Consider the following 25722-nt stretch of genomic DNA (forward strand, 5'->3'; position numbering starts at 1 on the left):
TCTCCTGTGCCATACCAGTTGGGACCCTTTCGTGCAATCCCAGAGGACACTCCAAGGACAGGACAGCATGAACAGTCAGGGAATTTGGCTCTGCAGACATTAACATAGACTCAGCCCATAATTTAGACTGGAAAGGACCTCTGGAGGTTTACCGTCCAACCCCACTCAAAGCAGGGCCAGCTTCAGTGTTACATTAGGTTGCTTAGGGCCTTGTCCAGATATGAACATCTCCAAGAACATGGTGCATTCTTACAGTATGTTTGAGGTGGCATGACTATTGTTTGATGCAACCACATTAGAACGGAGGAGGATGTCATGTTCCTTTTCCGAGCTACCTCTCTACAAATATTAGTTTTTTCTGAATCTCCATTACTGTGGTAGGTTTATTTATACACTGTTTCTGAGCCCTGTGGATGTACCTTACTTTTGTTTACACAATAACAAAGTTGATGCTTTTTTCCACCATTTTAATTCATCCTTCCCGTTTTTAAATATTTTGCTTATTTAAAAGACAAAAAATGTCTGAAGACCCAGAGTTAGCTGGAAAGGACCTGCCTGAGACGCTGCGCTGCTTGTGCAGGATGACTTTGAAAAACAGCACGCACTCAAAAATCTCATGATTTCAAATCAGTCTCTCAGTTTCCTGGGGCCTCACTTCTGCTTTGGCCGTACCGGCATGGCCAGTTCCAGGTTACTCATCTCCAAGGAGCCACAACACAGGGGACGCTCAGCGTGTCCTGCTTGCGGTGGGGCGCTTTGCCACAGCTCTGCCGGCGGCTCCACGCCCCTCCGCAGCGAGAGAGGGAGAGGTCAAGTAAATTTTACAAATTGACTCGGAACTTCCTAAAACCTGAGCAAAACACAGCCTCGCTGCGGCGCTGGCCGTGCAGCCTGCCCCGCTCGCAGCCCCCAGGTGCGCCCGAGGCGCTGGGCCGTTATGGCCGTTATGGCCCAGGCCACCAGGCCCGGCTAAGAGGAGGGCGCCGACCCAGCGGGGGGGAGGGGGAGGGGGAGGGGGAGGGTCCCGCCCGTCCGCCCTGCGGAGCCCGGGGACGGCGGGGGGGGGGGGGGGGGGGGCCGGGCCAAGCCCGCTCCCTAGGCAACGGGAGGGAGGCCTGTTGCCCGGCAACCGGGAGGCACCCGAGGGGCGGGGTGGCGCGGTGGCCATGACGCCATCAGGGCGCGCCGGGCGGGGAGAGGGAGGGGGGGAGGCGCGGTGCGTGGAGCCGGGACCTCTCCCCGCGGCGGTGAGTGCGGGGCGCGGCGGGCCCCGGGGGGCGGCGGCGGCGGCTGGTGGCGCCCCGGCGCGGCGGGCCCGGCGCGGCGGGCGCCTCTCGGGGCGGGGGCGGCGGGGAAGGGGAAGAGGAAAGGGAAGGAGCGGCGGCGGCGCGGGCCGGAGGGCGCCCCCTGGCGGCGCGGCGGGCGGGCGGGCCTGGCCGTGACATGTGGCCGTGCTGGCTGTGCCCGCAGGTGCCGGGCGCCATGGCCCCCCCCAAGGACATCATGACCAACTCGCACGCCAAGTCCATCCTCAACGCCATGAACGCCCTGCGGAAGAGCAACACGCTCTGCGATGTCACCCTGCGCGTGGAGCACAAGGATTTCCCGGCCCACCGCATCGTCCTGGCCGCCTGCAGCGACTACTTCTGCGCCATGTTCACCAGCGAGGTCGGTGCTCCTCGAACGCCTCCCTGCCGCGGGGCCAGGGCCTTCGGTTGCCCGGTGCTGGGCTGTCTGTGGCCCCTAGGCGCTCGGCGTTGTGGAGCAGAAAGGGTCACTCAGTGCTCGGGCTGCCTGCTGTCAGGCTGTTCAGCGGTCGGCGCTAGATCGCTCTAGCGTGGTGCTAGGACACCTGGTCCTGGCACTGGGTCGCCCAGTCATGGTGCTGGGTAGCTCCGTTGTGGCACTAGGACACCTGGTCACAGCAGTGGGTCACTCCCTCGTGGTGCTGGGTTGCCTGGTCATGGCATTAGGTAGTCTGGTTGTGGTGCCGGGTCGCTCTGTTGTGTTGCTGCATTGCCTGGTCATGGCATCAGTTAGCCTGGTTGAGGCACTGGGTCACCTGGTCATGGCACCAGATGGCTCCGTTGTGTCGCTGCGTTGCCTGGTTATGGCATTAGTTGGCCTCGTTGTGGCACTGGGTCACCTGGTCATGGTGCCAGATTGCTCTGTTGTATTGCTGCGCTGCCTGGTTATGGCCTTAGTTGGCCCGGTCGTGGCGCTGGGTTGTTCTGTTGTAGCACTAGGTTGCCTGGTCATGGCCTTAAGTGGCCCAGTTGGTGCTGGGTCTCTCCATCATGGTGCTGGGTCGCTCTGCTGTGGCGGCAAGTCACTTCGTTGTGACTCTGACTCACTCCACCACGGTGCTAGGTTGCCTGGTTTTGGTGCTGAGGTGCTAGTTTGCCTGATCATGGCATTAGTTGGCATAGTCATGGTGCCAGGTCGTGCAGTCATGGTGCCACGTCACTCTGTTGTGGCACTGGGTTGCCTCTTCGTGGAGTTAGATGGCCCAGCTGGTGTTGGGTCACACCATCATGGTGCTGGGTCATTCCAATGTGGCGGCAGGCCACTTCATCACGGTGCTGGGTTACTCAGTTTTGGCACCAGCTTGCTCCATCGTGGCATTAGATAGCCCAGTCGTGGTACTGGCTTGTCCCGTCATGGTGCTAGGTCACTCTGCCATGGTGCTAGATTGCTCGGTTGTGGCATGGTGAGAGTTAAAGGCTGCATTTGAGACTCTAGTCCTGAATCGCTGTCTACTGTACAACCAGCCTGTGCACCAGAGAGATGCCAGTCTGAGCTGACAAACCAGCAGTCTCTGATGCCTCTACTTGGTTTTTCTAGCGGCAGTTTAAGGCCTGCCTGTTTCCAGCCATCTGTCTTGCCAAAGTTGCCAGCCCTAGCACAAAGCTGTACTAGCAGTGCTGCGCACCTTAGTCCGGGTGGTGAGTTAAGGCAGCCACTTTAAAACTGAAATGGATGCTACTTAACTTACGTAAGGGTCTGTGTTTCACACTGGCTGAGCGCCTGGCACGTGGGTGGTTGTGCTGTTGCCTTTGTGAAGAGGATGTAACCTCTAGCGCAAGAGGTTGGAGGTAACACCGTAAGCCACAACTGCTGTACTCTACAAATGTCACTTGTGAGAATCTTTGCTCTCACAGTACGTGTTATATTGACTCACATTAAGGACACGCTGTTTCTCTGAAGCACTGAAAGGTAATACTTGAGCTAAAGCTAGCACTCAATTGTGTTGTTAAGTAGGAGATTCTGCGCCTGGCCTTGTCTTTTATAAGTTTGAATCAGTCTTTGTGGCTTCTCCTTACATAAGATTGCTTTCCTTGTCATAGCAACTTCCCTCTTGGCAGGAAGAAAAATGACTAAGTAGCCCCAGAGGTCCTAAAGACCTGCCTGCTAACCCAGTAGTCCTTTCAGGAGAGAATCATTTTCTTCTTTGTCTTAGCCTGTAATGACCACTGTCTGTAGAGCTGTGACTTGCGAGGTGTGTGCCTATTTTTGTTTCTTTCAGTGCTGGGAAGGGTGAACAGGTGTCTTAATTTCTATAGGTGTGTGCAAAGCAAGCAGAGACAGACATATGCGGACCAGCCACATACCAACATATTTTTTTATCCATGTCTTCATGAATTTTGTAAATTTAACAGGTTTGTGCACTTTCTCTGCACAAGGAGATATAATTTTAAAAAAAAATAAAATACACAAAGCAAATTCAGCCCCTGGAGGCTGAAGTTCTCTATTCACTAGTGGCTTCAACATACACAGCAGTAGGGCAGACTCTCCCTGCTTCTTTGTTTGCCCCTATGTTCTTGTCAGTGCCTTTGACTTCCTGGACTTTATCTACACAGTCTACAGAGATCAGATCACTCTACACCGTATAGAATAGTCCTTGTGGCCGATAACAAAAGCTGAGGAAAACAGCAATTGGTGTACTTTGGATCTAAGCTGAGATCGTCTCTCCTTGCTCCTTTACGCTCCCATTCTGATTCTGTCACTGTAGTGACTTTAATTCATGGTTAAATTTTTTTCTGGGAATATAAGTGTATCTAGCATGCAGTGGGCATGATCGTTCACTCTCTGTCTTCCAGACTGCTGCTGCTTGAAAGGTTTTACTTTTTGCTTAGTTGGTATTTCTTCCAATTTTCCTTTTTCATATGGAAATCCCAAAATAACAAACTTGCCAAGTGGCACACACAATTACTGTGTGTTTGTGGAAGAATGTTCTTTCCAAGAAATGACAGCTTGGTAAGCCTCAAAGTGGACCTACTTCCTATATGTGTTAATGACAAGTATGTTGGTGAGCGTAATGGGACAGCATTTGGTTGCTATCCAAATTCTTGCGGGTATAGAGTGTTTTGGCCTTGCCTATAACTTGAGGGAATCAAAATGCCTGATTGCGTAATGGGCTGTCGGTCTCTACAAGGTTTCCTTTGCAATTCGTCACTAATCTCCTGCAAATTTGGGGACTCCTTGGCTAGTTGCAACATGTGGCTTTTGTCAGACTCGGGCTACACAAGGCTTTGTTCTGATCCCTCGGTCATGCCCTGTGTCATTCAGGATGTTACGTCTTTGCGTGGTCAGTCAGTGTAGCACTAAGACTATCATCTGAGATTATCATCATAGAAAGCTACGTTTCTCAACCCATGCGTCTCTCATTTCCTTTCTCTGCCTCTGTGCTGAGGAGTGCGGGAGTACTGAAACAGCCCATCAGTTTTACCTACAGAGATTTTTCTTGTGGTGGAAACTGAAGAGCAGTTTCAGCAAGTGCTCCCTTGCGTCCTAGTTTTGCACTGGGATTTCTGCCTTTGTTTGGACGTGTTAACATAACTCAGGATATGTTAAGAGTTGATCATTGGCTCCACCTCAGAAAGAAGCTAGCCTATCTTCTCTTAGAGAGTATCTTGTAGAAATTGAAGAGGTTTTTTTTTCCTCCAAAAAAAGTTGAAATTTTGTTCTTATTCTGAAAATAAAAGGCTTGTGTTTCTATTCAGGTTCTTACATGGTTATCCTCACTGTACTATGAATGTCTTCCAGAATGCATGGAGCCACACGATTAGCACTGTCATGCCAGCATTTCTTTTTTCCCTACCTGTAAGACGAAATTGGAGGAGTTTATTACAGTACTCTTCTGTGTATCTGCATTAGTGAAAGGCAAGAATAAGTAGTAGATTGGGATAAGTGGTAAGATATATGGTTCCAGAATCTTAGACTGAGCCCAAAGAAGGTTGTGTCTTCTGCAGAGTGAGTTGCATGATTTATGCGAGGGGGAAGGAAGTCAGCAACGTTATGTTTCGTAATAGAGCTATCACCTGCAGCCCCTGTCTTAAAGCTCTCGGCGACTTAAGCATCCTGGGGTAAAACTCTTGCTGTCTCCAAGCGACTGCTTTTAAATTTTAACAGCAATGTACTTTCATGGGCACTGCATTTGATTTCTGGACCTGCACTGATGCACATTTTTTATGAACTGTTAGAACATGTTTGAATCAGGGAGCATCAATCCCTTATTGCTGTGCTTCATGCTAGCTGGCAGAACTCTAGTATGAAACAGTAAAAGGGAAAAAAATAATGTGAAATTCTTCTAACAGCAGAGCTGCAGAAAGATGTCTCATACCACTAAACCTGCTGAAGAAAAGCTTCTCTTACCGTTTTTGATTAGTAGTCCTATACTCATGATTTTACATTGCTTCTGAGTGCAGACTAATTGGAGACTGCAGAAAAGTATAAGAATTGCAGAGCACAGTAAAACAGTGTCTAGTACTTTCTTGTTCACCTTTCTGATGGTTACGAATGAAATAAATGAAAGGTATCCAGTTCAAGTCCTAATATGTGGATACATTGATTAAAGAGGGACTATCTCTGTCCCAACAGCACAACACGAAGCGCTGTATACAGTTCTCTGATAGTGCATATGCAGTCTGGAGCTACAGCCTACAATCTTAATGGGATGTTCAGAATCAAGTTGTCTCCGCACTGAGATCCTCCTTTTCAACTATGATACAAGGACTCCAAGTTATTTGGCATCATGTACATTCTGTGAAGTTCCTTTATATGTTTTCTTCCATCAAAGTAATCTTAGCATGTGAGTAAACTATGAGCCAAATAACAAGTGAGTTGTTATTTGTACTGGAGAAGAATTGTATCACATGCAAGGAGAGACAGAGCCGATCATCTCTGTGTTGGTGTTATCCTCATGGTTAGTGTTTTGGTCAGCAATACACAGAGAGTATGCGCACAGTTAATCATTGAATGTTGGTGGTGAGAACAGGACCTTTTTTACCACCTCCAAGCAGAACCCTGAACAGCAGTTTTCTACAGGTTCTACCTTATTCAATACAATCTATTACCAATAGATCTGGCACCATTGCAGTCTCTAGTAATAGATGTCCATAATTTCTTATCCTATTTCTTCCAAGTACCCTGGATGGTCTGCATCTTCATTTGCCTATTGCAGTCATATGAACAGCCTGTCTGATTGATTCTGAGCTCTGATGACACCTATATCCTTCATCTGTTGCCCAAAGCAGCTTAGCCACATTGGGGTGGCATGTCTTTTGTCTAGCCCAAGTTATGAACTCATTTTAGCATCTAAGTGCAATCCATGGCCTGTCATGCAGGAGGTCAAAGTAATTTGCTGCACCTTTCTGGCTCAGGCTGCCATGAAGTTTGTTCATTGTGTCAGTAAACTTGATCGGCTTCTTCCTTCAAACCGCTGTGGGTGTCACCATTAACTCCTGTGTTTCTCTTTACCGTAAAGTGCATCACAGAAGTGGTTCAGTCTCAGCAGACATTTCTTCCCTTCTGTTACTGTGTCATCAAATGTCTCTGTAGGAATCCCATTGACTGCTCTTATTTTCTCTACTTCTATGTCGTGTCCTTTTTCCCCAGCTGTGGTAGTTTCTAAGCCAAGTGATCACGCTTTGATCACGCTTTCTCTTCAGTGCATCCCTGCACTATGTGTCTGTAACCAACTTTAACCTCATTCTTGGCAAGAAAAGTCAAGGGCTTTCATCTGAATCACACTTGCGCTGACACTGACTACTTACTCGTAAGTCACAGGAAAAAAGATTGATTTTGCAGTGTGCTTCATGGAGACATCCCTCTATGTTAAGATCCATTCATGCTGACAAGAGCTTGCAGCTATGTGCAGGATGTGATTAGTGATTCCACATGCTAGCCAATTGTTCGTGAATCATCAGATGCTGTGCCAGCAGCTTTATAATGGCTGCACTAAACCACTAATAACTAATGCTCTGTGAAACACAGTCTCAGGTCTGTACTTATAGAGGTGCAAATTGGGTGGATTTGCAGAATTTCCTCTTCCCAAAGATTGACTGAGACAGTAACGTTCCTTAGAAAAAATAGTTGTTCCAAAATGATGTACCTTACAGATGATAAAATGACAATGTAAAGCTCTTGCTGGTAAGGGGACAAAGTCAAGACTGTTTAAGTACTATCACTGTATGTACTATCACTTTACTTTCAAATGTTCAAGTTAAACTTACATTTAACCTTTAATTCTGAATGTTCTGGCCTATAAATAGTCATTCTTTTTAGGGGCTTTCACCATAAGCTTGCAAAATGGACCAGGAATTGAACAGTTAAGGAAGAGTTTTATTTCATTTGGTTTTAGAGTAGGGTGGTGAATGTGGGGACTTTGTAAGCTGTAGCATGTCATATACATCGAGGCCAGGGAAGAACCCCACTGAACTGTCTCTTCTAGTAAAGCATGAAACTGTTGCATGGGAGAGAGAGTTTAGTTGTCATATGTAAATGACACACACAATCTCTGCTCTCTCAAATCTCAGCTTGCTCCTTTTACAATGCAGTTTAACTGTCCTCCCTAATAATAGTAAACTGTCTCTTTTACTCATCCTGTAGGTGAATTCTCTAAAGAAATTCCTTCCCTCCCCTTATTCTTTCAGTGAACACAAAAAGAGAAGTACCAAATCACTGTTGAAGTCTCTCTAATAGATCACATTTTAAGACCGTGTTGAGTGTTGTTGGCTTTTTGATGAGATTCCTGAAAAGTAAACCCTTGTCTCCCTTCTAATTTACAGCTCTCAGAGAAAGACAAACCCTATGTAGATATCCAGGGACTGACAGCTTCCACCATGGAAATCCTGCTAGACTTTGTGTATACAGAAACTGTTCATGTGACAGTAGAAAACGTCCAAGAATTGCTCCCAGCAGCATGTCTGCTTCAGCTGAAAGGTAATTGCCAAGTATCACCACAAATTGCACAATTGCTGCTATTCAGATATTTGGGTTGTCTGACCTTCTATAAAGAAGATAGGTTGTGGGAGGCGTGATACTTGTAAGTACTATGTTGATTCCAAGCCTGAGCCCTTGTGTCTCGAAACTATATAGTTTACCTCAAACTTCTTGGGTTGTCTTGTGAACTGTGGTCTCATTGGTAGAGGAACTGACCTGTATGGAAAAAAGATGATGAAAGAGGTTATTGTTCTATGCTTTGACCTACTGTGTTTCTGCCTGAAAATTCTCAGGAGGAGTTGTGGGCTGTATAGCACATAAACATTACAGCCAAACTGACTTCTAATAATAAGCAAATCCTTGAAATCATTTGACCTTGCCATCATAGTATGCCTGGATCATAGCAGCCTGGTTAATGAAATTGCACATGCGCCTATGAAGTCTATGACCCTGCTTGAGCAAGGGGGTTGAACTGGATGATCTCCAAAGGTTCTTTCCAACATCAACCATTCGGTGATTCTGTAAAGCTACGAGAATCCACAAATCCCAGGCAACTATCAAAAAGACGTGGGAGAAAACCTAGAAATCTGGTAGCCACATCCATTAGCACATATATTTTTGGCTTATAATCCATGAAGCTGGGTAAGGTTCATGTTTGAGTCTCTTCCTAGTACTTAATTATTTTTTTTGCATTTAAATAAAATACACAAATGCCCAGACAAGTGGTCTACTGCTTTATGTTTTCATGTCCTTCTGAAGAAATGTTTGCACATGTGTGTTTCTGTGTTATTTTTGAACTTTTTGAGTTGTTTTTTCATTATTGCTTAGAACTTTTTCTGAAGCCCTTTCCAAACCAGCAGTTTGATTCCAAGCATGAAGTGCTCATTCACCCCTCCAATTACCCATAGGTGTGAAACAAGCTTGCTGTGAGTTTCTGGAAAGCCAGCTGGATCCATCAAATTGTTTGGGCATTCGGGATTTTGCTGAGACACACAACTGCGTTGATCTAATGCAAGCTGCAGAGGTCTTCAGCCAGAAACATTTTCCAGAGGTCGTTCAGCATGAAGAGTTTATCCTCTTAAACCAAGAAGAGGTTGAAAAGCTCATCAAGTGTGATGAAATTCAGGTAAACCTAGAAAGTACCATCACTATGCAAAGCAATTAAAGTTAAATGTTTAAACCAGTCAGAAATTAGGGCCAATTAGTCCGCACTCCTAGCATGGACTTCTCGCACAGTCCCTGCATTTGGTAGTAATTTTCCACATACTTTCTTCTAACTTTTTAGCCACAAAATCTGAAACTGGTCAATCACGTGTAGCATATCACATGCTAGGCTTCCCTGCAAATAGGACAATCACAGGCAATAACCTCTAGAGATTCCTGTTCTCTTGGCTGCTCCTTTCCCTGGAGGAGGTTTCAGAGGTTACAGAGACAAGTTATATCAGTGCCTAGATCAGAAATATCTCCAAGATTTTAACTTCTATTTGTAGACTTATGCATGGTACTCAGCGGCTTTAGGAATGCAGGTGTCATCCCAGGCATGTGAATGTCCTCTGCTTTCACAAGCAGCAGAATGCATGATGGTGCAAGGTAGTCTGATTCTTTAGAGAGTTATGTGCAGATTTTATTGCCTGTGGTTTTAGGTGCAGGTTTTGTTCCCTTAGGACTGGTTTGTGGAGAATTTACTACTTGGCTGGAACCTGCCAGATACTTTTTTTCAAAATGTTCTATGACAACATATTTTCTTGAGAACTGAAATAAGTTAAACATTCATTGGTAATGGGCAGGAGGCCTTGTTTGTCTTATTGAGATGGACTTCAGAGAGAGTTGGTGTTTGTTTCAGCTCTAAGAGAAGTCCTTGAAGAAATCATTACTCAGTGTTTACAGTGACATGAAATCACAAAAGCAAAGCAATGTAAGGGATATCTCCAGTAGAATTTCTGAAAAGCCAATAAGGCAGTAGTCAGAGGAGAACTGTTGATGTATTCCAGTCTGCCTTGCAAGTGGCCTTCAGCAGAGCTGACGTCCTCTTGTTAATAGATCCGTTTGAGAAATAACATGCAAGACGGCAGTAAAAGGCCCTAGTACAGGCTGAGGTCAACAGCGGAGAAAGGCTGAGTGTGTTTGGTGTTTGACAAGCAGCAGCTTTAATGATATGAAGGTTTGAGCCTATGTGGGTTGTGCTGAGTACTGACATAACACTTCTGGACAGTCAAGAGAAAATAATGAGGAACCTGAGAATGACCTCAATCAAACTAGTCAGATGATCCACAGTGGAATTCAGTGTGGATTGGAAGGACTGATTCAGGCCGTGCACACACACTGTGGCATGTGAATTCACTGTGATGCCTGAAGAAGAGGGATGGCACAAATCTAGCTGTTGCTATGGATAATACAGGAGTGATGTGCTAAGGTGCAAGAGCCCCCCAGAGAGGCTGTTAGAGGATACTGAGGAAGTACCCTCTGGAAAATCCGCTGGCTATTCAAGAAGTGTGATGGCAGGTCCTCCCTGGCATGCTGTGTTCAGTATTACTCATCATATAGCAAGAAACAGAAACAATCTAAATAACAAAACTACTAAATGTATCAGAGGACAGTCGGTCCAGGAAGGAATAAAACCATCTGTCATTACTGCATTTATGGAGGAGGTGGGGAAAATTGGAAACAATAAAGAGCTCTGAATGCTATCCTTTTGTGAGCTCTAATTGTCCTTTCCCTGTAATTCAACTATAAAGAGGCCATTTGAAATTACAGTGTAACAAATATAAATCAATGGAATGGAAGAATTGCCTTACATAATTAACCTCCGAGGCTCCCTGCTTTAGAACATTGTGCAACGAACCACTTCAAACTGAACTTCACAGTGTACCAGTCGTATACTAGTGGGAAGACTGAATTTTCCTGTTACAGTATCTCCTTTTGTCTTCAAATTACATGCCAGTTAACAGACCTCATGATAATAAATTGATGTTTGATTTGCTTTCATTTTGAGTGATCTAAAGGCACACAAAAAGAAAACCAAGCATAAATAACATGTAATAGGGCTTTTTACAATTCTTTCTCTTTTGGTAACCATAGATGGATTTGCATGGCTGTGCTCGGCGTGCACTGGAGCTGCTGCATTTGTTAAGCTGTCCAAAGCACCTGAGATTCTCTGAAAATACCAACTTTAGATGGTTTAGTGTGTGTAATATTTGGGAGTGGTGTAGGCACTTGCACATGCTGGTCCTAAGTGAAGAGAGAAATAAACCAGAGTCAGGACAGTAATATTCACGCCCTGAGGTTCTTCACAGCCAAAGTCCAGTTTTTAATGGTTTGTAAAACGTGAATTCAAATAAAGGCCTTAAATGTAGCCTGTATGGCCAAGGTGTTACAAGGTCAGTACATGAGCGCAGAGCTACAGAATCCCCCCCGCAGGTTTTAGTGGGTCACTACTCTTTAAAAAGGCAACGTTTCTCTAATCATTCTTTAAGATGGTACTTTCCGCTCTGCAATATGTTAACTTCTGCTCAGCTGGGAGCTCAGGGGAGCTGTCCTGCGAGTTACTGCCTTTCTGTGGGCTCTCTCGCAACATGTTGTGGCTCCCAGCTGCTCACTTTGCTATGTACTGTAAATCTCACTTTTCAGATATTTCTGTTGTCCATTGCTGATCTCAGCTATAAGGAGAAAACAAAATCAGTTTTAAGAAAAAGAAAACAAGGGAATTTCATAGTGCATGTAAATACAGACTCGAATTGTCACAGTCTCTTGCTAGCTGTGAAGCAGTGTCAACAGCCTGAAAGTTGTCTGTTCCATGGCATGTTGTTGAAATAATATCCTACAATCTGATCAGCGTATGCCTTCTCTTACCAGGTGGATTCTGAAGAGCCTGTTTTTGAGGCAGTTATAAACTGGGTGAAGCACTCAAAAAAAGAACGGGAAGCATCACTGCCAGAACTGCTGCAATATGTGCGCATGCCACTTCTTACCCCCCGCTACATCACAGATGTCATCGACACCGAGGTATCGGCAGCTTGGGTTCCTGGGTGCAAAAGAGCTGGGAGCTAGTGTCTATGTTTGATTGTTGTGTTCCCAGGTTTGACCCTGCTATCCTAACAGAACATGTTAAAAGTAGTTTCTCTACTGATGTGTTTTGATGCTGAAACCGTGATGTTGTCCCCGTTCAGCTGGAGAGCCCACTGTCTTACCCTTTCAAGGAAGGATCAAAAGAAAAACAGAGCAAGCTCAGAAGCAGTTTTCTATGCTTTTCAGTTGGCAGGGAGCCCCAACCTGTGGAATTAGTCAACTGTCTCCTGACTAGTAACACCTTTTCATCGTCATCTGTTGTCGTTTCTAACAAGTGCTTTCTGTCTTCCATTCGAAAGCAGTAGCAGGTCTCCTTCTCTAGGCTGAGACAGGCAACTAGCATGGACATTTAGGGAAGGTTGGTCCAATCGCTCACCCAGGGATGGGAACTCTATGCCATTATGCAAGGAAAAGGAGATGAGACTTTGGCCTTGAGCTGCGGTGCCTCCGGCTTTTTTTGAAAGAGGGTCTCACTGCTCCTGTAGCCTCTTCCTGGCTCAATGTCTCACGTACATGCCCAGCATAGAGATCAAACTAGTAGGCCCAGCAAAACTACTTAGTTTGTGCTGTGCTCCTTGTTTCTTCTTCAATGGCAGGTGCCTGTTTGAGAGTTGTTTATGTGTGGCTGGTCCAGCCAAACTGATTTAAAATAATAGTTTCACTGCCAGTTCCCAGACGTACTTCTACTAGCTTAAATGTTACAGAAGTGGATTTTCCTTAGTTTTGCAATATGCTTATTTTCATAAGGACACCTGCAGTGCCAGACATTGCATGAGAAATCAGCCATTTCTGAATTTGCACCATCTTTTCAGCTGCAGTCCAGTCTTAAGTTGTCTTTGCCTTTCCTTATGTGCAATATTTACGCCCTGAGACTACTAGGCACAGACAGCACACAGATCATTGTAATGCTGTCTGAACTGACTGGAGTTGACTTGAGGGCAGTTCTTATTAGGAATTTTTAAATATATCATATATGCCAGTGACTTATGTTTTTCCCCAGCCTTTTATTCGATGCAGTCTGCAGTGCAGAGACCTCGTAGACGAAGCTAAGAAATTTCATCTTCGGCCTGAGCTCCGGAGTCAGATGCAAGGACCCAGGACAAGAGCACGTCTAGGTGAGCAGCAAAGGAAAGGACACTGAGAAGGTCTGGGGCATTGGCAGGTATTGTATTATACGCGCTGTCTAGTGCCTTGTAATTGTATTGAAGTGCTTCGCAGCAGAAAGGTGTCAATCCACAGTCCCAATGGTACAGAGAAGGGACTGGAGCAGAGGACGGATACATTGTTTCAGAGCACAGTTACTTAGGGCTATTTGGTCGCCTTTAATCACAGGCCTGTGCAGTAACCATGACCGTTGTCTTTCTGAGCTGTCCATGCCTCCAGATCTGTTTGTCTCAGCATGCAGCTCTCCAAGAAGTGTAGGAAGAGTTTCTTCCTGCCTAAAAAGGTAAGCATCAGTGTCAGAAATAAGAAGAGCTGGGAGAGACAGCAGTGTTAGAGTGAAGATGAGTTTTTGACAAGGAATCTAAGAAGGGAAGGCACAAAGGGGGGGATGGAGAGGTGCCTCTTTCCTTTTGGAGGTACATTTTTCTTTTCCTAGTCCTGCTGAAGCACAGAAATGAAAAACTCTTCCTGTATTTCAGTAGCTCCTACTGAGCTGGATTGTTGGGAAACCACTTGGCTTATGTTTGGAAGCACATGGAGTAAAAGAAACAATAGGAATGTCCTGCAGAAGAAGAGAAAGTATGTTAGTGGCGCCCTTCCTCACCTGACACCCCTTCTCTTATCTTCAGACTTATTCTCATTGGACAGTTTCTGGCATGCCTTTGTCCTGGGTGCACTCACAGGACATTGCCTTAGTGCCAGCATTGACACTTCCTCCCACCAGCAAACCTTTCTGCATGTTCTCCAGTGCTACTTCTTGTTCATTGGAAAGGGACCCTGAAAGCCCCTTCACAGCCATTTCCTGTTATTAATATTGTTTTAGGAGACGGGAAGCAATTTAAACACTAAAGGAGGAGGGCAGAGTAGGTTTGTCAGAGACGCATTGATTAGATTTTTTTGGCCTGAAGGGAATGTTGTTATGATGTAGTTTAACCTCCAGTATAGTCCAGGCCACAGCATGTCTTCTGTTTTTTCCGGGAACATCCTGCCTCAATTTCAGTGACAACTAGTTCAGCTCAACCTGCTCTTCTAGAAAGACATTTCATTTTTTTTCTTGGTTAAAATGCTTCTGCTGATGAAAGAGACATCACATCACTGTTTCATTGCTTAATTGCTCACACAGGTAAAAATTGTACACTCTATTTGTAGGTTGTATTATTTTGTTAAGTTTCATCTTCTGGATTCAGCCCTACCTTTTTTCATTGATTCAATAGCCATGTGCTATCGGGAATGCTCTTATCATATGTTACTTATAAACTGTGATCAAGTTGCCTATTAACTTTCTCTTGGACAAACTGAAATGGTTGTGCTTTTAGGGGCCCAGTTGAACAGGAGGCTTTCCAAGTCCCAAATTTTTGTTGGATCTCTTTTCTGAATCCTTCCCAGTTGTTTTTTATATTATTCTCTTTCATTTGAGGTGTCAGCTTTTTACTTTGTGGCAGAACAAGTCTTGTTAAATCTTTGTTATTTGGTGTTCAGTCCTTCTGCAGTGAAAACTTGGACAGTTCTAAACACTAGTAAAGTTTGCTGTTATAGAACAGGCCCAAGAAATCTTGGGGATTCGCATCTATTTTTAAAACTATAACAGAAACCTACCTTCAAGGTCGTCATTACACAAGAAGTTAAAACTTTCCAGGTCACAGGTTTTATTTAACTGTCAGGGAGAAAATAAGAAAGGTTGGGTGACCACCTCAAAGAAAAGAAAAGAGAGAGAAGGCAGCTTTGAAATAAATTACCCAAGTCTTAAGAAAGAATTCCTGGCAAAATATTTCATGAGTTCTTCAGACAGCTCTTGTCAGACACGCACACAAACATGACAGAAGATGGATGTGAGAAGGAGAGAGCTTGAACTATGCATTCCCACACTACCTAAATATGCTGCCCCATTTTACATGACCTTGACACAGTAACGTACAGAGGGATCAAATTGGATATTGGCAATTTTTCCAGCTTTGCCTTTTTGTGGCACTTAGCGGTACAATGGAGGAATAGGACATGATGACATAAATAACAAACAGAAACTACCAGGAGAGGTCATAGTGACTCTTTTTTGTTAATGATTTTAGCATATTGTTCAAATGATGACACACAAGGAAGAAGATAAAAAATGTAAGAGTCCCCTTCTTACTTCTCTCTCAATTTTTTATAGGAAAAAGATGAGGATTTCCTTTTTTTTTTTTTTTTAAACAGTTTTTGGAAATATCTTTCCCTCAGCCCTCCATTTTTGCCTTGAATGTTAGTTTCTATGACTTCTTGCCTTTGTTGCAACAGTTGTGGAATTGTCCATTTTTATCAGGATGGTAATACAGGGCAGTGGTGTCCCTAGTTATAAAATAAGAAAGTCAGGGATTGGGAAGGAGTTTGTTCCTCAGTGAAATGATGGACAAAGAAAAGTACCATCTGGTCTGGATGTCAGTTATAAATGAGGGAAGAAGGCCCTGTTTTGTGAGAAGGATGCAGAGGAGCAGCCATCCTCCTTCAGCTGTAGTGGGCTGGGAAGAAGTTTGAAAAGATTTTGTGGAAAAGAAGACAAAAGAAGACATACACCAGTCAATGTCAGCACTGGACTTAGCCAGGTGGACTTCTCAGAGACCCTCTGACATTAGGAGAGACTGACTCTTTCAGCAGACAACTCGGAACATGCGAGTTAGTCGTGCTCCCTGGAAGAGAGGGAGCAAAACTCCTGGAAGAGTTTTTCTCTCGCGCTCTCTTCCTCCTTATTGACGTTAGGGAGGCCAGCTGACTGATGCCTAGGATAGGGTCTACACTCAAAGCAGTGATGAAAACAATGACTTAGAGGCAGCCCGTTTCACCAAGGCAGGCTCAGTTTTCTCAAATGATTCCCTTGAGGTCACCCTTTGGTTGTGAAGAGGTTGACTTGACTTTGCTCTCCCTCTTTGCTCTAGGAGCTAATGAAGTACTGCTTGTGATCGGAGGCTTTGGCAGCCAGCAGTCACCTATTGATGTTGTGGAGAAATATGACCCGAAGACTCAGGAGTGGAGTTTCTTGCCAGTAAGGGACCATTTTTGACCACCGCTGGGTTGTAGAGGCATGCAGCAATCAAACACTGATAGACTGATGCTAAGAAAGCATCAGTTATGTAACGTTCCTCTCTGGGCTATCCTTTGTGTTCTGCTTAAAATTTCTGACCTACATTCATTAGGGTTGCTGAGTTTTACAACGTGAATGCTGAAATTTGTTCATGTTTGGAGATTTACTAATTAAGCGTTGTATAAAAGACTGTTGTTGTTATGGTTCTAATTAGAGGAGCCTACAGAGACCCACATGTTTTTTGTGAGAGTGAGAACTATCACATTTCTTCTTAAGAGGGGTGTTAGGCCCTGAAGTTTAGTGATGATTGAAATATCAACAGGAGTAGTGCAATCAGTCCTGCTTTGGGGCAGGACGCATGAGTTCTCTGGTTTCGTTGTTTCTAAGTGTAATGGGAGATAGTAGGGAAGAGAGAGAAGTGAAAGTTCCTGTATTGAGAACTATTTGTACCCAAATTTAAAATCACCTGTATTTCTGTGAAATGGAGGAGAACTGCCTCTTCTTTATTATCACTAATCCCAGAAGAACCTGTATCTCCTGATCTCCCAAATTCCTGTTCTTTTTTGGAGGTGAAAAGCTTCAGAAATTTCCATCAGATCTTCCAAATCTCCACATTTTCCCATTGATAGTCTCTGTGGGATGTCAATGGGAGGAACGCGACTCCAGGATGCATCAAAGATTCAGTAGCAGCATAAGATAACTGACATTTAATGCAAAATATGTTAGTGCGAGGAGACCTGGCCTTGAGAAAAGAGACAGGCAGGGACAGACTGTAGGCAGAGGAAGGCAGACAAAGCATTTGATCCAGGTTCACATCCTCCAAATCCATAGTGCCATTTGCCTCTGTAGCACTGGGCCATTTTCCAGCAGAGCAGCAAAAGAGGATGGAATAACAGTGGTTGTTCTCAGTGCATCAGTGTTATTTCTTCTTCTTGACCCTTTTATTTCTTTTTTACCGTCTTAGAGCATCACCCGTAAAAGGCGCTATGTTGCCACAGTGTCCTTGCATGATCGCATCTATGTGATTGGGGGGTATGATGGCCGCTCTCGCCTCAGCTCCGTGGAGTGCTTGGATTATACATCAGATGAGGATGGTATCTGGTATTCTGTGGCTCCGATGAACGTACGGCGAGGCCTGGCTGGAGCCACTACCCTTGGAGGTATGTCCTGGTCACTATACTAATAAGGCAGTAGAGGCTGTTCCGTTGTTGTCCTGAAATGCCCTATGCTGGTATGCACAGAGTGGGGTGGCTCTGAGGGAGGAGGTGAGTTTGAAATTCTTGCTTCTCATCATGTGGATGTAGAAATCGAATACCTCTTGCCCGTGAATCCTGAGAGGGGTTCTGTCTCTGCTTCATTCCTTTGGCGTATGTCTGTGACTTAAGGGAAGGGAGCTCTGTGAAGGATTATGGAGTGGGAAGCTCTTGGGGGGGTGACTGCATATTACTGAGTACAGGTTGCTGAGGACAGCTATATTCATCCAGCAGTGGAGAGAGGCTGAAACTGGAGCATGTGCAGAGAAGGATTCCTGGGACAGACTTGGAAACAGGAAACTGCTTTACAAAGCAAAGCAGAAGACTTCAGCTTGCTTATGCTGGCAAAAGAAATAGCAAGAAGGAATATGATTGTTTTCTATAAGTATAACTTGGCTAGAAAAGGAAATGTGCAATATAAGAATTGAATAAAAACAAATAGCTATTAACAAGCCATAAAGAATTGGTAGGAAATGAAAGGAAGGTTTCTAGCCATTAACATAGCAGTTACTCTAATCTTCTGCTCTAATTAGAGTAATTCAATAGTGTATGGAGCAATTCTATACTCATTCTAATGAATATATTAGAATATCTTCTTAATAAATAAAATTGGTTAAATATTATTCATTTAAATATTAGATCATTAATGTATCTATTCTAATGAAAGTTCAGTAAAAATGTAACTGCTTTGAGGGTGATACTTGACAGATTTGTGAAAGCATTTTATGAAGTGAGGTCTCCAGTATAAGGGACTGGTCTTGATGATGATCCAGGCACGTCCTTTGGATCCTCTCTTGTTTTGCTACCAGTGTATTTAACGCGTTGTAAGCATTTACTGTGAGGAGGTGCTGAGGTGGTGTTTATGATGGGCAGGGTTTGGGTATGGCAGTTTTTCAATATCTACTGCAGCATGAAAAAAACAACTGGAGCGTACATGTTCTCTTTCATCCATCACCAAGAAACAGATTTCAGGGCCAGACAGGTTTTATGTTTGTTTAGTTTGTGGGGTCTGTGAGCAGGCTAACGCAGTGAGCCAGGGCGAGGAAGCTGGGTTTGCCTTTAGTTCTGAACGTGCCAAGATCTATAGATGTTCTTGTGTTTTGCAGTCCATGTTGTGGGTTTGCCTCATCTGTGAAGGCCTCCTTGCTCCACAGCACGTGCGTATGTTTGAAAAGTGCTTCACTGAGTTTAACCTCTGTCTAACGTTGCAGACATGATCTATGTTTCTGGTGGGTTCGATGGAAGCCGACGTCACACCAGTATGGAACGATATGACCCAAACATTGATCAATGGAGCATGCTGGGAGACATGCAGACAGCACGGGAAGGAGCAGGGCTTGTTGTAGCTAATGGAGTTATCTACTGCCTTGGTAGGTACCCTTAGGACCTCTAGGCATTCTGCAAATATGTGGTTTCTACAAAAATGACAGTGCAGATGCTGTCTGCGGGGAGCACAAGTTGTGTTGTTTCCAGGCTAGAAGAGACTCCCAGAAGATTGCTGTTGCAAACTTCACCACGCTGGGCATTGCACAGCTCTGTTTGTGCACAGATGGGTCTCTCAGTCTTGGAGATGCTATATAACTACACTAAATGCCGTTAGAAGCAAACTGGGAACAGTCAACCTGCATTTAGCAGCTGAAGGGAGAGGGATGAGCAGTGCCATTTACCTGCTCAGGTTTGCAGAGATTGGGCAGTAGTGGAAACACCCTAGAAACGAAGCGGATAGCTAGAGGACAGGGGTGCATCAGCTCCACAGGAAGCAGTGTTGGCTGTAGTGCTCTGGAAATGTATCCGGAGCTGTATGTGTTCCAGCTCCTTTCTGTAGCAACTGTTTTGTTTTCAGAGGCCCATGCCAGCTGTGAATGCCAGGAGAGTGCTAGAGGGTAAATCACTCCAAAGACTTTAATAAGCTTGTTCTATAGATGCTCCTCCCAAGCCCCAGAAAAGACAAACACAGCGCTGTTTTCCACCCACACTGGTTGCAGTGCCATTCCCGGGGAGTCTCAGATATCAGACACTGGTTTATGGGTTTCACTTCCCTCCCCCAAATTCCCCTTCCCCATCCTGTCCCTCCAGGTGGGTGCCACCACACTGCTCCTTTGCTGAAGCAGCACACAACATGATTTCGTGGTGGTCTCTTGTGAAACAGCTCTTTCTGCCTTCTGTGCTTTCATCTTCCAAGATGTCCCAGCTTCTGCTCTATGCAGCCTCCTAGTGTCAGCTGGAGAAGGTGGACCGGAGCCATGCAGCACAGATCCTGAGCCAGCACCAGGCCTGGAAGCTGTATATCTGCACTGGCAGGATGGCACCAGCATGCTCAGAGGGAGGTCTTTGGTTCGGAGAGGTAGTGCTCTCTCCCAGCGCCGCCTTGCGTGGTGCAGGGTCAGGGCTCACTCTGAGCTGGCTCAGGCTCTGGCACTGCAAGCTGTAGAGATCCTCTTTGTTTCCACAGCCCCCATCTGTTGTGAGTTGTGCCAATCGCAGTGCCATGCCATGCTGAGGATGAGCCAGGCATATCACCACTTTCTACACAGAAAAGGTTTTCCAAAAGTCAGACCCATGGTTTGCTCCTGTGTTTTGTCTCAGGTGGCTACGATGGGCTGAACATACTGAATTCTGTAGAGAGGTACGATCCCCACACTGGACACTGGACAAATGTCACTCCAATGGCCACTAAGCGCTCAGGTAAGAGCCTGCTGTGCCTTGAGGTCAAACTGTGTTGCGCTGCTTTGAGTAAGCAGTCACTGCTGGCTTGTCCTGCTACCCTGGAGGATGCTGACTGGCTCCACTGGGAGGTTAGTACATCACAGCCGCTTGGCTTAGAGAAGGGACGATTCCAGGAAGTGCTGACTTAGCTCCACAAGAGAAGGATTGATCTTCACATGCCTAATATCCGCATCCCATGGAAAGATGTATATAAAGGAATGGAGGGTTTACAAGGAGGAGGAGGAAGTTTTGTGTGACTTCCATGACTAGGAACAGCGTGTGGCTTGGGGAAAAGCTAGCAAGGGACAAGCTACTGACCATAGTGATTAAGATAATGAAACAATTTGCATTAAGTCAGTGCTCCTCAGCTGCACAGGACCTTCAAAGGCAGGAGTGCTCTGCCAGGCCCTCCTTCAGCCCTGTTGCTTCCTGTGAAATGTGTCAGTACCTGGGGCAACCCTGAAGCAGAGAGCAATGCTGATACCACGGTGTTACATTGCAACAGTGCTGCATGCTAATGACTTGAAAGTTGCACTCACCGCAGCTCCTAGTTTCTCTTTGCTGCTCGGAGCCCAGTCTGAGCTTTAAGTTTGGCAGCTGTATCTAGCAGAAAAATGTAGTTTAAATCCTGCTTTTAGAGTAAGCTTCTGTCTTAGCTGTTTGTTTCTCAAAAACGTTCCTGTGGGGTTGGTGCCACTCCTGTGCTGCCGGTTTGCTCACTGACTAGTGACTTGCCTTCAAGTGTTGATCATCTGCCATCGCACTGAACCTCAGGCCCGCCTGCCCCAAACCTTCGTGGTAGTGCTGCAGAGCAGCCTTGGCTTTGCTTAGCCTCATGTGAAAGGGCAGGGCGCTCAGTGCCTTCACCCCCTTGTCGTTCATGATGAAGTAATTCTGCTGTCCTTACAGGCACTCTTTCAAAACCCCTTTAAAGTTGCTTTTTCTCTATTTCTTTCAATATATGCCCTTCACAATTACCTGAGGCAGCATTGTTTCAGTTTGTTCTCTCTGGCAGTGTTCTTGTTTAGGGACAAAACTAGTTACTCAGTTTAAACTGTTTTCTAGGCTGGAAACAGTTAAGCTTTCCTGTGCCTGCAGTGACATTCACTGAAACCCCCAACTTAAAATATTTACTCCTGTGACAGAGCCATTCCTGTTAGGCATGGGTTGGGAAGTATTTCCCATATGCCAGGAATGGATTTGATTTAAAAGCTGGTCACTTTCCACACCCAGGAAGACTCCTTATATAAATACATGATAAAGCTGCAGGTTTTCGCATATCAAAGGCAATGTACAAGACCTGTCCATGGATCTCCAGAAAGCTTAAGGATGCAGATGCCTGTTCCCAAGAGGTCTATTGTCTGCACCAGAAAAGATGGTTTCTGGCAAGACCAAAAGCAATGAGTTCAAAGGGAAGACCTTTTGTGAAAAGCATTTCCCAGTTTCTTGTCAGCTTCCCAGAAGAGTTGGAGACCTCTTGGTAGCAGTGCCTCAGCCCAAAAAGCACACTCCCTCAGTGCCAGAAGGAAGCAGGAACATTGTGAGGCTCTTGATCCTGGCACCAACTCAGCCAGGTTCCTTCCTCAGTGCTGTGAACTTGAGCACCGAGGTCTGGAACAGAGATTCACCCTGGAACAGCTGTCTGCTCTATCTTGACCTTATTTTTTGGTCCAGCTTTTTATGCTGCCCCTCTTTGGTACTAACGCCAGTTGCACTTATAACATCCATCCTAGTATCAGTTTCAGTCCATCCGAACCAATGATCTTGGACCCTGTAGGACTTCCTTTGTCCCAGGGCTTTGACACTCTTTCTAAAGCTGCCCTCATGTAGGTCTTGGAGTTCCAAGGAGGACCAGGACTAAAAGTAATCTTGCCTTTATTTGTACAAATTGTCTCCTTATTTCTCTTAGTCTCTTAGGACAGATTCCGGACATGGGCCACCCGTCAAAAACCTTGGCCATATTGCTTTGCTAGACCTGACTTCCCTGATCAGACCTTGGTCTAGTCTCCCATTTCAGCTGACATCTTCCTATTCATCAGTAAAGCCATCAGAGACCCCATCAGGGCAATCTGGCCATTCCCAGTTGTTTCGGTGCTCTCAGCAAGGAGGATAAATGGTGAAAGTGAGATTGCAAATAGTGGAACGGGAAATCTCTTATACCCTGCTTGTAGAAGATACAAATCAGTCCCCAGAGCTGCAGAGCAGCTGTCTTGTTTCCTCAGGGCTGTTCATATCAGTGCTGTGGTTACCTGTTGACAGTAACACCCTGACAGGGATTGCCCTGCTCTAGAGATACAGCTTAAAACAGCAGAGGCTGTTGGCAAGAGCATCTAAAGCCACTAAATGCCCTGTTATCTTACTGCATTCTTGGCGCTTAGATCTGAAAGGAGCTGCAGCTTAGCAACAGAGGCTGGCCGAGATTGATTTTTCGAAGTTATCAATAAATCCTAAATTGGGCCAACTGTGTTATTTATTACTTTTACTGAGGCAGACGAGAACAGTTTTTCGGACAGATGCTTCAGCCCCTTACACTTCTGTGACTGTGCAGTGAAGGTGCCAGACACCAGTTTTCCTTTCCCTGCTGCCGGAGGAGCAGTGTCCTTTCTCCAGCTTCACACACAGCAGCAGCAGCAGCAGCGTCATTCTCCTTCCTACAGCCAGGGGCTGGGTGACGCCAGGGAGCCAGAAACACCAGAGAAACCCAACTCCATGGTGATCTCCCCAGCAGAGCCTCAGCCAGCCACCCACCAGCGGAGTGGGTTTGCTCTGTTCTGTTCAGAGGGCTGGTGTGTCTGTCAGCCAAGGTGAACAAACATCTCATGTTCCTAGCTGCAGTATTAGTCGATCTCCCTTCCTTTGGAGATCCAGCAACATTTGGTAGTGTTACGGGTTTTCCTGTATCATGTTGGAGGCAAGAACAACAGCAGCAGAAGATCCTGGGTTATGACAGATCTTTTATGGGAGTTTTAAGTGTAAGAAAACATCCTTTGTGTCCCGGAGAAGAAGCGGGAACTCATCTAGTTCAGCCTCATAACAGTGAGCCCTGGGCATGGTGATGCCAGTGTCGCTCGTAGGTATAACTGCTTCTTCCTCTCTCTCTAGGGGCTGGAGTGGCTCTGTTGAATGACCATATTTATGTAGTTGGTGGGTTCGATGGGACTGCACATCTCTCCTCCGTGGAAGCCTATAATATTCGCACTGATTCCTGGACAACTGTAACAAGCATGACAACCCCCCGCTGCTACGTGGGGGCCACCGTGCTGCGGGGAAGGCTGTACGCAATCGCTGGGTAAGAGGCTGGGATGGGCTGGAGAGGGAGATGCTCTCTGCATATCTGTGTGCTGGAACAAGTGCAAGTGAGTTTAGGTGACAGATCCTGCTGCTATGTTTCAGGTGGCCTCTCCTTGTATTTACCTTTCAAGCTTTCTGATTGAAGACAGCCCTTGGAGTCCCCATGCTCAACCTAAACAAGCAGCATGATGCACTGGTCCAGGGCCAAGACAGGCAGGAGAGTGGCAGCAAACAGCAAAAGGGAGCCTACTGTAATGGTTTTATTTCAGGCTATCCCTGCTGTATAAAACTGTGCAGCCTCCCAGGAAGGGCTGTGAACACCCTCAGCCTCTTCCTTCCGCAACATCAGTCACACGTAATTTTCTCTCCTTGCAGATATGACGGCAACTCACTGCTGAGCAGCATCGAGTGCTACGATCCCATCATTGACAACTGGGAAGTAGTGACCTCCCTGGGGATGCAGCGTTGTGATGCTGGAGTCTGTGTCCTTCGGGAGAAGTGATGTGGAGGGAGCTTACAAAGAAGAACACCCTGAAAAATCCCTGCTGGAGGAAGAGTCCCAAGCGATTTGCAGTGACTGTTCTTGAGAGTTGTGGATGCTGTGAAAGTAGGCATCAGAATAGCAGCTTTCTGTGCTGCCTTAACTAGAGCATGTGCATAAATGTGTTATCTCAGCAGTCATTTGAAATCGGGGGCTCTGTGTGAAGCTGGAAAAAAGGTAGTGAAGTGGATCAGGAGAAGCTGCATTCTCTGCTGTTCCTGTGGCTAATTGTATCAGCAAAGCAGAGATGTCCCTAGCCCTGGCATCAGCCAGTCTGGTGAATGCTTCCAGGGATGTGTACGTTCAGCAACTGGGTGGTCTCTTCAGAAACTGCAGGACCACCTGGGTCCTCCAGTTGCTCTCAGACATGTGGATGTGTGAGGGTGGGATCCAGCTGCTCTTATGCTCCAGCTTCAAATCATCTTGTACATACTGAATGTTTTAAACATGCTCCTCAAGAGCACATCAGTGCAGAGCCAAATTGAGTGAGCATGTGGTAAGGGGGTCCTGCACTGTAGCTGTGTCTGCAGCTTCCTCACAGGTCTGCACAGAAAAGGAGTCGCAGATTAATGCTGTCAACTACTGAGACCCAAAAGCCTGAGGCTGCAGGGGGCAGAGGGCGGGGAGGGGAGGAAGAGATTGCCTGGTATGGAAGCAGGTGTGCAGCTTTTGTGCTGTAGTCAAGGGGCTCAGCAAGGTTTAACACATCATATTTCCCTTGAAAAGCTTGACTGACCCAGCTGGAAAGCACGGCATTTTCTGGCAGTGGGAACCTTGCTGTGATTCAGCAGTGCCTTTGCTCCCACCCCTGCGGGGAAGTCACCTTGCAGAGGCTGAGGCCCTGAATGCAGGGATGCGATTGCTACTACCAGTGTAGAACTTCTTAGTGAGCGACTGGGGTTCTTGCTTGGACGGATCTCCAACCCGTGCACCCACATCAGCCTTGCAGTCCAGATCATTGTGTTGATTTTCCTTTTATCCAGGATTTTTCTGCTGCCCAGGATTCCTTTTTGCCCCTTTATTCTCACCTGTTTTATTCCCCTGCCTCTTAACTCCACATCCTCTTACAGTAGCTATCCTTTGCATACCCCGTGAACCCCAAGTGTGAGCTTCACTGCTGGCTCACTAGAGTGCTCTCTCCTCAGCATGCTGCCTGCCTTGCTGTGTTTCTGGGAGCATGGGCTCTCTTCCGCTGTCAGCTAGGCCCCTCAGTGCCTGGGCTCCACGTAGTGCTGCTCATTGAGCATACTGTTGACTCCTTTGCTTGGGGGACAGGGTGGGATCAGGGACACGGTAGCATGACTTATGCACTTTCAGCCAACGCTCTGAACTTCTGCGTTTGTTCCTATCACACAAGTGTTCTGTGGTTTCATTTCCTATGTGTATTTTTTAATGAAAATATAAAGAATAAAGTATTTCCTGAGCCA

At 45.9% G+C, this 25722-nt stretch overlaps 1 protein-coding gene across 2 annotated transcripts; it reads left to right on the top strand.

Moving 5' to 3' along the window:
• The first annotated feature begins 1155 nt into the window (after positions 1-1155).
• On the top strand, positions 1156-25722 carry KLHL12 (kelch like family member 12). 2 transcript variants are annotated; one of them, XM_068918186.1, is made up of 12 exons: positions 1156-1247; positions 1471-1668; positions 8070-8223; positions 9132-9349; positions 12076-12225; positions 13289-13403; positions 16359-16465; positions 17469-17664; positions 18969-19127; positions 20344-20442; positions 23566-23752; positions 24130-25722. In XM_068918186.1, exons 1-12 carry the CDS (start codon positions 1167-1169, stop codon positions 24254-24256), a joined length of 1791 nt encoding a protein of 596 aa, XP_068774287.1. In that variant the 5' UTR covers positions 1156-1166; the 3' UTR covers positions 24257-25722. The 2 variants fall into 2 exon arrangements, with proteins under 2 accessions (XP_068774287.1, XP_068774288.1); XM_068918187.1 differs by lacking the exon at positions 20344-20442.

This window comes from Struthio camelus, chromosome 24 (assembly GCF_040807025.1).
Source record: "Struthio camelus isolate bStrCam1 chromosome 24, bStrCam1.hap1, whole genome shotgun sequence".
In the NCBI taxonomy this organism is placed as follows: Eukaryota; Metazoa; Chordata; class Aves; order Struthioniformes; family Struthionidae; genus Struthio; species Struthio camelus.